This window comes from Microtus oregoni, unplaced genomic scaffold (genome assembly GCF_018167655.1).
Source record: "Microtus oregoni isolate MIOR12 unplaced genomic scaffold, Mior012 000001F_ref0000356, whole genome shotgun sequence".
In the NCBI taxonomy this organism is placed as follows: domain Eukaryota; kingdom Metazoa; phylum Chordata; class Mammalia; order Rodentia; family Cricetidae; genus Microtus; species Microtus oregoni.
This window is the reverse complement of record NW_024543060.1, coordinates 91,978,807-91,993,766: the sequence shown is the minus strand read 5'-3', so window position 1 is coordinate 91,993,766 and position 14,960 is coordinate 91,978,807. Positions and strand designations below refer to the sequence as shown.

Below are 14,960 nucleotides of genomic sequence, written 5' to 3'. Positions count from 1 at the left end.
ACAGTGCCCTCTTTATCTTTACTAATATTAATTACATCGTAGACCATGTTATGTGCTAGACTTCAATAAATGTACCTGTTTATACCTTAGCCTTCTACCCTGTAATCAGATACGGTTTCTATGGCTTATAAAATACTGAAAGGTGCCGTCCTGCAGAGGAGAATTTGTAGAGGTTTATAGTCGGGCCCTAACACACTTGTTTACAGCTGGGCCCTAACATACTAGTTTATAGTCAGGCCCTAACATACTAGTTTATAGTCAGGTCCCAACATACTAGTTTATAGTCAGTTCCTAACACACTAGTTTATAGTCGGTTCCTAGCACACTAGTTTATAGTCAGGCCCTAGCATACTAGTTTATAGTCGGGCCCTAATACACTAGTTTATAGTCAGTTCCTAATACACTAGTTTACAGCCGGGCCCTAATACACTAGTTTATAGTCAGTTCCTAACACACTAGTTTACAGCCGGGCCCTAATACACTAGTTTATAGTCGGGTCCTAATACACTAGTTTGATAATGACATGATTAGCTAGTTCTTTCTTTGTTTGTTTTTTAATTATATACCCAGTAGAACAGAATGCCCTCCTTGAAGGTTAGGATACAAATTATCTAGGTTACAGACATTGTATAAATAAAATCAGGTGTGTGCACACGCACTGCACAGTATGTATGCATAACTCCTGTTGCTATATTCACACAATGATAATGTGACAATTACAGTTTTAAAAAAGAAAAATAGAGTTCTGAGAGCTGACCCCTTACTGTGGCTGTTTGGAGGGTGTTTAGATTTCATCTGGCTTAACCTCTGAAGTGAGCTTGCAAGTTAGCAAGGGGGTTGGCGTCTTGGGGCAGGGGCCCGTGTGGGCCCATTTTGTCTCTCAGCTGGCAGAAGAGCCATTGCCCATGCTAGGAGTGAGCCCCCATCATGGCTGTTCAGTGCAGAGGAAGAGGAAGGCACACACCCTTCATACTAGCGAGCAAAAGCTGGTTGCTTAGGACTCTGTGCTGCTTTTCAGTACCGGACAAGTGTTCAGAATGCCTGAAGTGCCCAGACAAGAACATAAAGACGTCTATGCAGTTTCGCTGACACACATTTGGCATACAATACATTTGATACGGTACTTGCTTTAAATCTGTGCGTCTGATAATTGTTTCTTTCCTAAATATGTTTAAAGTTATTTTTTTATTTTTATTTTTTACCACTGGACTCAGGCTTAGGAGAGAGCTGTTTAGATAGATCATCCTCTCAGCTGTCAGACAGATGGGGGCTCTGGCCATGGCCAGGAAGGCTGTCTGTTGCTAGGGTAGTGAAACTGGCGGTTCTCAGTACCGGCCCTTTCTCCACTAGCGGAAGACGAGCCGCTCTGGTTGGTGGCTTTGGTCTGGGGCAGTGTCTTAATAAATTAGATAAAGTTTTTAAGAGTGTGGGTGTCGATCCCCCTGGAGCTGGGGTTAAAGAGCCCCCTGCATGGGTGCTGGGTGTCAAACTCCTGTCCTCTGCAAGAAGAGCAAGTGCTCTTACCCACTGACCTGTCTCCAGCCCTTGGTGAGTTTCTCTTCAAAGAGACAGCCGTGGTAAAGCTCCTTTCTTCCCCCAGCAAAGCAGGTTAATCCGGTCATCTCTCTGCAGCTGCTCCCCTTGGTTTGGGGTTTTGGCCATTCGTTTGTTTGAGATGGGGGTCTTACCATGAAGCCCTGGCCAGTGTGAAACAAAGTTGTGTACCCCACACCCAGCTCTGAAGCTGTTCTTCCTCATGCTTGAGCATAGAAATATTGCCCCCCAAACAGATCTGAAAACCGTGGGCCCTAAAAGCCTGCTTTGGATGCAGAAAGAGTAATCTCCAGCTGAAGCAAAATGAGAGAGAAGGGGAGTGAAAACATTTAAACACTGTGCAAAGTTACAGGTCAGGAGAGATGGCTTAGCAGGAAAGATGCTTGTCACCAAGCCTGATGACCTGAGTTTCATCCCCCCCGAACCCATGTGTGAAAGGAAAGAACTGACCCCACAGGTTCCTTTGTCTGAGTTCCACATGCTCGCACACTGACACCAAATAAATGGAGAAGAAATTGCTTCTCTTTAAGTATGTGTGTGTGTGCACACACACGCACGCACACACATGCACGCGCACACACACGCACGCACACACACGCACGCGCACACACACGCACGCGCACACACACGCACGCACACACATGCACGCACACACATGCACGCACACACACACATGCACGCACACACATGCACGCACACACAGACGATGCACACACAGAGAGAGTTAGCTCTTAAGCTGAACAGGTTGCTGTGCCTGTCGGGAAGCAATGAGAGCAGGCGTCCACCTTGTGACTCTGGCGGCAGAAGGTGAAGCCTGTAGGAGGCAGCCAGGCTTCTTCATTCGTTAAACACACACAAGTATCACACCAGGTCAGGCACTGCATGTGTGTGTTCTTGTTGGGGAATATTATTTTCAGGTGTGTGACTTTTGTTTACGCTGTATTTGTTTAACTCTGTGAAGCTGTGTTACTCTGTCTAAAACACCTGATAGTCCTCCTAAAGAGATGAACAGCCAGTAGCGAGGCAGGAGCAAGGATAGGCGGGGCTGGCGGACAGAGAGGATAAATAGAAGGAGAAAGGAGAGGGCAGGGGCCAGCCACACAGTATTAGCTGCTACTTAGTGATTCTTGATTATGCCAGTTCCAACCCACAGGGAGAGCCTGGGCAGGTGCCAGCCACAGACAAGCTCCACTTACTCAAAGCAGGCACTGTTTGTGTGGCCCGTGGTGGAGACCCTTTCTTCAGAGGATGGGCATCCACGTCCTCCTCTGGCCTTCGTGTTTTATGGTCTTTTGTGGTGCAGGCCTGTATGCCAGGAGTTTGTCTCAGTTTGGTTGCAGGTGTTTAAGATTTGGAGTTTAGCTGGGTAGTGATGGTGCACACTTTTAATCCCAGCCCTCGGGAGGCAGAGGCAGGCAGATCTCTGAGTTCGAGGCCAGCCTGGTCTATAGGAGCTAGTTTAGATGAGTCTCTGGACCTTTTCACACATCAATCATCGAATGTAGTAATAGGGGCGTCGGGGCTGCGTCCCTGGCACCCCGGCTGCCTGCTCAGCTAGCTTATGCCCTGAAATAACAACACACAAACTGTATTCTTTTAATCACTGCTTGGCCCATTCTCTTCTAGGCTAATTCTCACATATTAATTTAGCCCATTTCTAATCATCTGTGTGTAGCACCCCAAGGTGCGCTTACCGGGGAGATTCTAGCCTAGTCCATCCTGGGTCGGAGCTTCATCCCGGGAGCGGGGCATGGCGTCTCTCTCTGAGGCGTCTGCTCCCAGGAGGAGCTGTGGAGTCTCTGAGCTCACTTCCTCTTCCTCCCAGTATCCTGTTCTGTTTTCTCCTCCCACCTATCTTCTAACCAATAAAATGGGCCAGGGCAGTTCCTTTATTAGCCAATGTCCTTCCTCCATCATTTCCCCTTTTTCGGTTTAAACAAAAAAAAAAAAGCTTTAACTTTAACATAGCAAAATTACATATAACAAAACAGTTATCAAGTAAAAGTTACAATAATCTTTATCATAACTAAGGAAAACTATAACTATAACTAACTATTCTTAACTCCATCAAAGACTCCAGAAAGATACAATACTACCTAAGTAAACAAGAACTAAGAAACTTCAAACTCTAGAAATGACAAAGACATCTCGCTGCCTGGACAGTCACCCAAAGTTCTTCTGTACCATTGGGGCATCCATCTTCAGCCTTCAGGCCCATGGTATCCAGCAGACATCTCCATAAAGCAGGAAAATTCAAAGTCAGTTCAGTCACTATCTGTTGTGTCCTGCAGAATGTCTCGCAGACTCTTTCAAAATGAATCAGGAACCCCGAAAGATCATCTCACCTTAGGCAAGTTCAGTAGTCCTCTCTCTGCGGGTTCTCTGTGTCCAGTTTATGCAATAGTCCAGGCAAGAGCAGTTTCTTGCCCAAATGGCTATCAAAACTCCATAACGAGCCTCTTCGATGCCCATCTTCCTCTTGAAGTAGATTGGTGCTGCCAGGAGCAGAGTGTCTCATTGTCATGAAAAGTCCTCAGTTATTAAAACATTAAATGTCCTATTCTGTAATCTTTGAAAGACATGAAGAATGTCTATCTAAAATATATCTCTATATATCTAGAAAATCTAACTAACATGACTACAAGCTTTACTATTATCGATGATTATCCATTAACAACCTATATTTCTTAATTATACAGTACATATTTAAATGAATTACACAACCACAATACCTCAATCAAAATCAGAAACACTTATACATATAACAAAATTGACCGTAAATCTCTATCAATAAAGCAAAATCCATACCAATGCAATTCATACCTATATCATATCCCCCTTTAAATGTAAAAGAACGTTTATAAACCATATTTGGGAACATGGGCGCAGTTTTTTCTCTCCAAACTGCTTCCTGCTGAATGGGGGCGTCGTTAATTAGGTCTTTCACGGTATAACCTGTGTGTTAGCTTCATCTCAGTTGGCAGTTGAGCGAAGCAATTTTTTGAAGGCGTTCACACCAACCCTTCAGGAGGGCGTGGTCCATCATACCAAATCAGAATAGAAGAAATGAACAGCGTCTCATCCTCTGTGAAAACAAAATAAGAAACTCCTTTCCAAAGCATCATGTCCTTAGGTCCAAATTTCAAATTCAAGGCAACAAAATATCTATGTTGGATTAGCTCAGCAGCATTTATAAATAAATATCTTTTAGTAGCTTTTGCTCTTTCCTCAGCATTCAAACAATTCAAAGAGAGCATAATAGCATACAGTATCAAAATTCTCTGTGTATTTTCCATCTTTGTGCAGCTTTGTTTTAACCTCTATTTAGTTTATTTTTACTTTTAACTTTTTGCTTTTTGAGATAGGTTCTCTGTATCTTTGACCTGAAGTAACTCTGTAGACCAGGCTGTCTTTGAACTCTCAGAGATCCGCCTGTCTCTGCCTCCCAGGCATTTGGGATTAAAGGTGTAAGCTACTACACCTTGAACTCACAGAGATCTGTTTGTCTCTGCCTTCTAGGCACTGGGATTAAAGGCGTGTGCTACCACACACAACAACTCTCTTCCTTTTTTTTTATGTTTTTTACTTTAAGAACTTCAACTTTTAGTCTGCATATATTTTTAACACACTGTAAACCATTTAAAAATTTTCTTTGTCTTTGAATCTCTCTTTACTGTATATCTCTCTTTTTCTGACCACACGAGTCTTTAATTTACCAAGCAATATCAGTAGGATTAAAGGCGTGGCTTTGCCGGCTGGATCCAGCCCATTCCTTAGCTTTCCAGCCTCATGGCTGAGGTACTGGCTGTAGCCAGCAAGCGAGCTACAACAGACAACACTCAAGTCCTCTCTCAGTAGCCGGCCCTCCTGCCTCAAATAGTCAGAGTTTGCCCTGGCAGGACGGCCCAGAAAGCCGGCATTTTTAAATGGCGCAGCTTTTTTCCTGTTATGGCTGAAAACCGAAAAGCATGTGTTCAGCTTTTCGTCAACACCGTTTAAGTGTTTCGTGGCAGGACCTCTTAATGAGCTGCAGGCTTTGCAGCTAAAGCTGAGTCAGGAAGCCTCTCTTAAATGAGGCGCTTACTTGCCTCTAGCAAGCAGAGTAGAACCGAGAAATTGCTGCTACCAAGAAACCAGGCACAATGCTTTCATTTTGTTCTAGAATTACTTCCCAAGCTGTCTCAGGCTTTATGTGGAAGCAGTTGTCCACGTGGGCGCCATATGTGGTAATAGGGGCGGCAGGGCTGCGTCCCCCACACCCGGCCGCCCACATGGCTAGCTTATGCCCTGAAATAACAACACACAAACTGTATTCTTTTAATCACTGCTTGGCCCATTCTCTTCTAGGCTAATTCTCACATATTAATTTAGCCCATTTCTAATCATCTGTGTGTAGCACCCCAAGGTGCGCTTACCGGGGAGATTCTAGCCTAGTCCATCCTGGGTCGGAGCTTCATCCCGGGAGCGGGGCATGGCGTCTCTCTCTGAGGCGTCTGCTCCCAGGAGGAGCTGTGGAGTCTCTGAGCTCACTTCCTCTTCCTCCCAGTATCCTGTTCTGTTTTCTCCTCCCACCTATCTTCTAACCAATAAAATGGGCCAGGGCAGTTCCTTTATTAGCCAATGTCCTTCCTCCATCAATCGAACATGTTAAGTAGGTGCCGGGTGCCAAGAACTATTGCCTGCCCCTCTAAACAGGTGATGGGTTCTGTGTGTTCACCTGTTTCCTTGGCCCCGTGATTGCCACCTGTGATCAGCCCCAAAGGAGCAGCACTCGGGGCAGGGAAGGCAGTTGAAGCCAGGAACTCGAGTGTGGCTGTGTGTGACTGTACTCTGGGAGAGATGGAGTGTGACTGTGTGTGACTGTACTCTGGGAGAGATGGAGTTGACTGTGTGTGACTGTACTCTGGGAGAGATGGAGTGTGACTGTGTGTGACTGTACTCTGGGAGAGATGGAGTGTGACTGTGTGTGACTGTACTCTGGGAGAGATGGAGTGTGACTGTGTGTGACTGTACTCTGGGAGAGATGGAGTTGACTGTGCGTGACTGTACTCTGGGAGAGATGGAGTGTGACTGTGTGTGACTGTACTCTGGGAGAGATGGAGTTGACTGTGCGTGACTGTATTCTGGGAGAGATGGAGTGTGACTGTGTGTGACTGTACTCTGGGAGAGATGGAGTTGACTGTGCGTGACTGTATTCTGGGAGAGATGGAGTGTGACTGTGTGTGACTGTACTCTGGGAGAGATGGAGTGTGACTGTGTGAAGTAATAAGGGCAGCGGGGCTGCGTCCCCAGCACCCCGGCTGCCTGCTCGGCGGCTAGCTTATGCCCCGAAATAATTACACGGACACTGTATTCTTTTAAACACTGCTTGGCCCTTTATCTTCTAGGCTAATTCTCACATATTAATTTAGCCCATTTCTAATCATCTGTGTGTAGCACCCCAAGGTGCGCTTACCAGGGAGATTCTAGCCTAGTCCATCCTGGGTCGGAGCTTCATCCCGGGAGCAGGGCATGGCGTCTCTCTCTGGCGTCTGCTCCTGAGAGGAGAGCTGTGGCGTCTGACCTCACTTCCTCTTCCTCCCAGTGTCCTGTTCTGTTTACTCCTCCCACCTATCCTCTAACCAATAAAATGGGCCAGGGCAGTGCCTTTATTAGCCAATGACCTTCCTCCATCAACTGTGTGTGACTGTACTCTGGGAGAGATGGAGTGTGACTGTGTGTGACTGTATTCTGGGAGAGATGGAGTATGACTGTGTGTGACTGTACTCTGGGAGAGATGGAGTGTGACTGTGTGTGACTGTATTCTGGGAGAGATGGAGTGTGACTGTGTGTGACTGTACTCTGGGAGAGATGGAGTGTGACTGTGTGTGACTACTCTGGGAGAGATGGAGTGTGACTGTGCGTGACTGTACTCTGGGAGAGATGGAGTGTGACTGTGTGTGACTGTACTCTGGGAGAGATGGAGTGTGACTGTGACTGTACTCTGGGAGAGATGGAGTGTGACTGTGTGTGACTACTCTGGGAGAGATGGAGTGTGACTGTGCGTGACTGTACTCTGGGAGAGATGGAGTGTGACTGTGTGTGACTGTACTCTGGGAGAGATGGAGTGTGACTGTGCGTGACTGTACTCTGGGAGAGATGGAGTGTGACTGTGTGTGACTGTACTCTGGGAGAGATGGAGTGTGACTGTGCGTGACTGTACTCTAGGAGAGATGGAGTGTGACTGTGTGTGACTACTCTGGGAGAGATGGAGTGTGACTGTGCGTGACTGTACTCTGGGAGGGATGGAGTGTGACTGTGCGTGACTGTACTCTGGGAGAGATGGAGTGTGAATGTGACTGTACTCTGGGAGAGATGGAGTGTGACTGTGTGTGACTGTATTCTGGGAGAGATGGAGTGTGACTGTGTGTGACTGTATTCTGGGAGAGAGAGAGCCGTGTTTTCAGTCTTGAGCCTGCTCTGTGGGGCAGATGGCGGTAGCTGGGGAGCTGTGGCTTGTTCTGCTGAGAAGGTCCCAGAACATGGGTTCTCTCTCTAATAGGCTAGGTCCTCTTGAGTGTAGGACTTGCCCTTGAATAACAGCCCCAGAGAAAGAATGAGTGGAAGCCAAGGCCACAAAAGTCACCTTGAGACACACTCTGTGCTCTGGCACCATCTTAGAAATAACCCTGAGCTGAAGAGCAGTCTGAACACAGCGTTAGAAGCAAGAGAGACTACGTCTAGGTCTTCTGCATTGGTAGTGGGAAGATGGTAGGCCAGCCGCTGGAGCCAGAGGCTGGAGGATGGCAGGACCGGAGACAGGGCTGGTACCCGACCAGCATACCAGCGTGCAGAGCGACCAGGCTTCCCAGGCTGTGCTTTCCTTTGGTCTGTGGAACTTGGGGATGACCATGCTTCTGTTTAGCCATTCTTGGTGCCAGGTCCAGGACCAGGCTCAGTCTGCATGCGGCCGCCTGCCTCTGTAGCCTCTGCTCTGCAGCCCTGGCTGCCTGTGCTCTGCAGCCTCTGCTCTGCAGCCTGCCTGCCTCTGCAGCCTGTGCTCTGCAGCCTCTGCTCTGCAGCCTGCCTGCCTCTGTAGCCCATCTGCCTGTGTAGCCTCTGCTCTGCAGCCTCTGCTCTGTAGCCCTGGCTGCAGTTACCATCCACAGGCAGCTCTTGAGAGCTGCCCCCAGTGCTGGGTCCTCTTCCAGAAAGCTGCTGTTGCTGGCCAGCTCCCTGGCTTCCTGCAGGTTTGCTTCATTAGGCATCTCTCCTTAGAGTCCAGCCGAGTCCCGCTGTCGGGACCACTGGGCGCACCCAGGGTCTTTCCTTTGCGATCCTCATCACGTCTGTGTCTGGTGTTCTGATGTCCCCTTGTGTCATACACCTGTGAGCACTGGGACAGTGTCTGCTCACACCTTTGTTTACTGCCAGAATAACCAGAAGGAGCAGTTTGTTCTAAAGCAAGCTCAGCCTTTTGATATGGCCTCTGGATCCTGCCTAGACAACCTGTGCCAGGTGTGGTGGGCCAAACCTGTGATCCCAGTATGCCAAGGAGGAAGGCTCATGAGTTCCAGGATAGCCTGGGCTACATAGAGACTCCGTCTGTAAAGAAAAACGATCCCTTCCAAGGCACACACATTCTGTTTCAGTGGTGCCACACACCTATAAAACTGACACACTTTGCTCTTCTCTTCCCCGCAGAACGAAATGTGCCTGGCCACTCAGCAGCTCTCGAAGCAGCTACTAGCATATGAAAAACAGGTAACTTCTGGTGCACTGCACGGTGCCTTGCTCAGGAACCCAGGAGGCCCCTTTTAAAGGCATTCCCCAAGGACACCCTCCAAAGGTCCCTGTGTCCTCCCTGCATGCAGCCTTTTCTTCTCTGCCTCCCTTTCTTTCTTCTTATCCTTTCTCACTGATAAAATGTACCTGGGATCATCCCAAAGTCTCGAGCTAATCAACTGCCCACGAGTGTTCCTGGTCTCCAGGAAGGCCAAGCCACTCATGCCAGCCGTCAGGAGAGAACCCTAGCTATCATCCTGTTCAGATGGTCAGGCGTGGCCAGGCAGGGCTGTTGGTCCCTCTCTCAGACAGGCAGAGGGAACCTGACGGGGTGTGCCTGGGAGCGGAAAGGAAGTGGGTGCCAGCGTGGGGTTTGTCAGAGTTTCATTTAACACCTGGCTTTCTGATTCTCTCTGTCCTAGAATTTTGCTCTGGGCAAAGGTGATGAAGAGGTCATTTCTACACTACATTATTTTTCCAAAGTGATGGATGAGGTAAGGCTTGGAAAACTTTTCTCTATGAACTCTTTTGTCCCTATTTTGCCTCCCTCTGCATTAGAACACCTCCTCAGATTTCTGAGGTTCAGTCCACAATAGAGGTGGGGCTAGCTCCGTACTTGCCTTTTGGAGGGAAGATAGACCACAAGGACTTCTGAGCATTTGGTCCCCCGGTTTCTCGGGCCACCCTGATATGATTCCACAGCTAGATGGCTTCAGATATTAGGACTTCATTCTCTAGAAGCTTTGCAAGACAGAACACTAGCTCGAGTTGTCTGCAAAACCACATTCCTTTAGGGCCTAGCTGGACTTCTCCCTTCCTCCTGGCAGCTTCTGGTGGTTGTGGTGTGCCTTGGCTTACAGCAGCATCCCTGCCACATGTATCTCTTCTCAAGACGACTGTCACTGAGCCGGGTCACCTGGAAAATCACAGTACTTTGTTTTTAACACCCCTGATCACATGTTCAGAGACGGTTTCCACGCGCTCCTTTGTCCTGTGTTCTGGGTGGATGTGTCCTCTGATGGGGACCCAATTCAACCCATGACATACGATTTTATACACCTGTTCTTGTAACTTTATTATATTTGTGGGAAACCATTGTTATAGGAAGTAACATAAACTTTAGTTGTAAAACCGTAAGTGGACTGGGGATTTGGCTCAGGGTACAGTACTTGCCTTGCATGTGCTGGGTTTGATTTCAGCACTGCTTTAAGTAAAACCCTCAGAGCTCCATTACTGCGGGTACCAAGAGACTGTCTGCGTCCCTGGGGTGCATGGGCTCCAGTTTGTCATAGGAAACATGCCGTGGCCAGCACTGAGCCGCAGTTGTTCTGGACGCCGGCGTCCGTTTGGAACTGGACCAGCTGCGTCTCCCTGGTTCACTCGGCAGGGCCTGGTCTGTGGCGGTCTTTGTGGAAGCGCTGGAGGCAGAGGTAGACAAGCCATCTGGTTCTGGTTTGTGTTGTGTCCCATTGAACGGTGGGGAGAGGGCAGCAGACTGTTCCCTCCTGTTGTGTTTGAAAGCCCAGGGTCCCACAGTAAAGGAGAGCCCAGTCCTACTAAACAGCCTTGACTCCGGGTGCCAGTTATAAGCCCAGGCTTGAGGTGCATCTGACTGACCGGCTCTACACTGGGGTTTAGTCATTTGTAAGACCGGCTCACAGCTCAGGGACTCATATGGTCACCACTTGTGATTGAGAGACACCATGAAGGACACAGTGACCAGCAGATGTGGTGACTCGTGGCAGGGTGTGGGGAGGGGCAGAGCTTCCTCCCTCTCCGGCTACACCGCTTTCCTGCGGGTGGCTTCCTGGAAGCTCTTCCTTTCTCAAGCCAACCTAGAAACCTCATCACAGACATGCCTAGAGGTTTGTTTCCACAGCGATTACAAACCTATCATCGGCAGTCATGATTAGCCGACATCTCGTCATTCCCGCTTTGGGGTCTCTAAAGTATGTCAGTAGACCGGCGAGGTGGCTCAGCAGGTAGGAGCGTTTGCTGCTAAGTCTGATGACCTGAGCTCAAGGCCTGTGCCCACGTGGTAGTGGAAGAGAACTGACTCCTCAAGTCATCCTCAGACTCCACAGGGTGCTGTTGCTTGTACACACGCACACACATGCGCACACACACACACAGACACACACACAAACAGGTGCATGCTCACACCCAGTGAATAAGTGTAAAAATATATTGACATGGATATAGAATCTATTAAAGGTGGAATTACCGAGCAGCAAGGTGATTTTTGAAAGGCATGAAGACTCTTTTTATTTATTCAGTTTACACAGTTATTAATTGTGAGTAAATAGCATGGGGAGGCAGTGGGATACTTCCATCAAAATCGCATATGCCCATACGTGGAAGAGAGGCTCTGAGGAAGTGAGGCTGGTTGTCAGCCGTGTGGCGAGTATGCCCAGCTGACATTCGCTACCCACTGTCTTCTGGGAAGCAGTGTGGTTCTCTCGATGGACTGAATCGAGGGTGGTGCCGAGAGGTTTGCACAGCTTCCTCATTTCCAGACTAAGCCACCAGCAGCTGGGCTTAGGGAGACAAGAAGAGAACAGCTTTGCTAGCTTTGACATAGTTCCCTCTGTACTAGAACCAGGTGAGTTTAAAGGTGAACCAGCTGAACAGACAGGAGAGAGTGGCCCATGTGATAGGCTGTCCTGGAGTGAGATCTTTCTTGTGAGCCAAAAATGCCCTCTGGAGTCCCATTTCCTGTCACAGCTTCTGGACACACAGGGCGGGGTTGGGGGGGGGGCAGACCGTGCTCGGCAAAGCCGCTGTGGTGGGAAGTTGTCAGCCTGTGCATCTGTCATGCCCCACAGAAGATGTATGACACAAATTCCATCCTTAGGAAGAGAACGACCGGGCGGGAACTTTGCCATCCTGACATGTGGGATCACTTTCCTGCTTGCTTGATGTCCGCTAAGCCAGGGCCGCGGGCGTAGTGGGAGGGCTTGTTGAGGTTCAGTTAGGTGTTGATGGAAACCATTACAGTTCTTACTTCAGTCATTCTAGGAGAAAGCTCAGCCCTCCAACCTCAGTGGCGTTCACTGACAGGGCCATCTCAGAAGAAAGTCACCACACCTCAACGGGGCCGAGATAAGGAGACACTAACGGTGATTGACCTTAGATCTTTAAATCCTGACCCCAGCAGGCAGACCCTGTAGGAGATGCGCAGGCATGGGGCAGTGGCCGGGATGGCTGCTGTTATTGCTGAAGGTTGCCTTGCCAGCTGCTGACCACAAAAATGATCTTGAGGTGCTTGCCCCTCGTCACCCCCACTAGGGACACCACTGGTGCCTCATCATGGGATGTGTGGTTTGGGCAGCACTGTGACATCCAGAGCACGCTGTCTGCCCAGTTGTGGAGAAAGAGTGATTTCATTCCTAGCCACGATCACATCCCAGCTGTGCCGGTCATGTGTGATCTGGATTAGCATTAATTGTCTGTGGGTACAATGGGGCTGTAAATGGCCCCTGATTGACAGGGTGGGCATGGAAAGCTGGCCCACAGGTGGTAGCACTGACAGCATCCTCTGTCTCCGTGGATCTGCTGGCTGTGGGCTGAGCTAACCCTAGTCAGTTCCCAGCAGGCTGGTTTTTCTGGTGTGACCATAGCTCCTGTGAGTGAGACTGCCGACAGGCCTGGTGAGGTGGCAAGCCAGAGTCCTGCCAGCAATCTGCATTCGGTGCTGGCCAGTGCCCTGTGTGTCTAGGAGGGTGTGGCCCAGCCTGAGAATATAGAGCCAGCGTTTGCACAGAGAGCAAAGAGGACTGTGAGCCGGAGACGCCTTTGGCGAGCTTCCCTGATGCCGCAGCCAGCCCTCCTGGCCTACCTCGGTCCGTGGTTTATGAGGGTGTGTGTGTGTGTGTGTGTGTGTGTGTGTGTGTGTGTACGTGTGTACGTCACCTGGGCCACCTCGGTACACAGAAGTTCCTGGTGCTGCAGCCGGCCCTCCTTGGTCCATGGTTTATGAGGGTGTGTGTGTGTGTGTATGTCACCTGGGCCACCTCGGCACACAGAAGTGCCTGGTGCCGTAGCCAGCCCTCCTTGGTCCATGGTTTATGAGGGTGTGTGTGTGTGTGTGTGTGTGTACGTCACCTGGGCCACCTCGGCACACAGAAGTGCCTGGTGCCGCAGCCAGCCCTCCTCGGTCCGTGGTTTATGAGGGTGTGTGTGTGTGTGTATACATATGTGAGGATGGCACACAGGAGTGCCTGGCGACGCCTGCTGAAGTACACGTCAGCAGTACAGTGTATCATTTCTCAACTAAGCCCTTTACTTTCAGCTCAATGGTCTCCACACAGAGCTGGCCAAGCAGCTGGCAGACACTATGGTTCTTCCTGTCATACAGTTTCGCGAAAAGGACCTCACAGGTAAAGTGGCAGGCTCGGTGCAGTGTTTTCTCAATTAACCTAATTCTTACTGCATCCATTCCTTTCAACACATGGGGATCCAGAGTGCTGTTTTTGTTTTTTCAAGACAGGGTTTCTCTGTGTAGCCTTGGCTATCCTAGAACTAGTTAGCTTTGTACACCAGGCTGGCCTTGAACTCAATGAGATCCTCCTGCCTCTGCCTCTGCCTCTGCCTCTGTCTCTGCGCTGGGATTAAAGGTGTGTAACAACTGCCAGCCAGAGTGGTTTTTAAAGCCATTACATTCAGCAAACTTTCAGTTCTACACATTCCTGGCTTACCCAAGGGAGGCCACAGGCAAACAAGACAGACATGATGCAGATCATGGCAATGTCCACAGCAAGGCTGTGGAAGGGCTGGCCCAGGACTGGAGAAAGTGCTCCAGAGACCTGTGGACTTCTTGGGCATAGGGGCTCATGGAAGGCTTCCTGGCGTGGGTGGTCTGAGCTGGAGTTTGAACTGTAAGCGCTTGCCAAGTGATGCCAGTGCACGTTTTATGGGTAGAGGCAACTGTTCTTGGGAGCCACGAATGCTTTGACCTATGAAGTGTAAGCTTGGAGGGCAAGAGTGGGCAGTGCCAGGTCTTCTCTGTGGAGGGTGCTGAGGTGTGGGCATCGGGTTCTTAGAGTGGGTAGTGGCAGACATTCTCTGTGGAGGGTTCTGAGGTGGGCATTGGGTTCTTAGAGTGGGTAGTGCCAGGCATTCTCTGTGGAGGGTGCTGAGGTGTGGGCATCGGGTTCTTAGAGTGGGTAGTGGCAGGCATTCTCTGTGGAGGGTGCTGAGGTGTGGGCATCGGGTTCTTAGAGTGGGTAGTGGCAGACATTCTCTGTGGAGGGTTCTGAGGTGGGCATTGGGTTCTTAGAGTGGGTAGTGCCAGGCATTCTCTGTGGAGGGTGCTGAGGTGTGGGCATCGGGTTCTTAGAGTGGGTAGTGGCAGACATTCTCTGTGGAGGGTTCTGAGGTGGGCATCGGGTTCTTAGAGTGGGTAGTGGCAGGCATTCTCTGTGGAGGGTGCTGAGGTGGGCACTCGGATTCTTAGGGTATGGCTGTGAGCATGCTCCCGTGAAGCTCAGTGGGGAGCGAGGAAGTCTGACTGGTACCCACACCTGGGTAGCCTTTTAGATGAATTTCAGTTTCCAAACTGAAAGAGAACCTTACAATAATTAAAAATGTATTTGAAATAAAAAATAATCCAAATGAGTATTAAGAAGGCGTTATTCAAAAAC

General features: G+C 49.4%; 1 protein-coding gene across 1 annotated transcript in view; it reads left to right on the top strand.

Annotated features, from left to right (window-relative positions):
• Positions 1 to 14,960, top strand: part of Appl2 (adaptor protein, phosphotyrosine interacting with PH domain and leucine zipper 2) — a 47,416-nt gene that overhangs the window by 12,045 nt on the left and 20,411 nt on the right. The window contains exons 3-5 of the mRNA XM_041673152.1: positions 9,238 to 9,297; positions 9,741 to 9,812; positions 13,610 to 13,697. Coding sequence (XP_041529086.1) covers positions 9,238 to 9,297; positions 9,741 to 9,812; positions 13,610 to 13,697 — 220 coding nt within the window. The remainder of the gene's footprint in view (positions 1 to 9,237; positions 9,298 to 9,740; positions 9,813 to 13,609; positions 13,698 to 14,960) is intronic.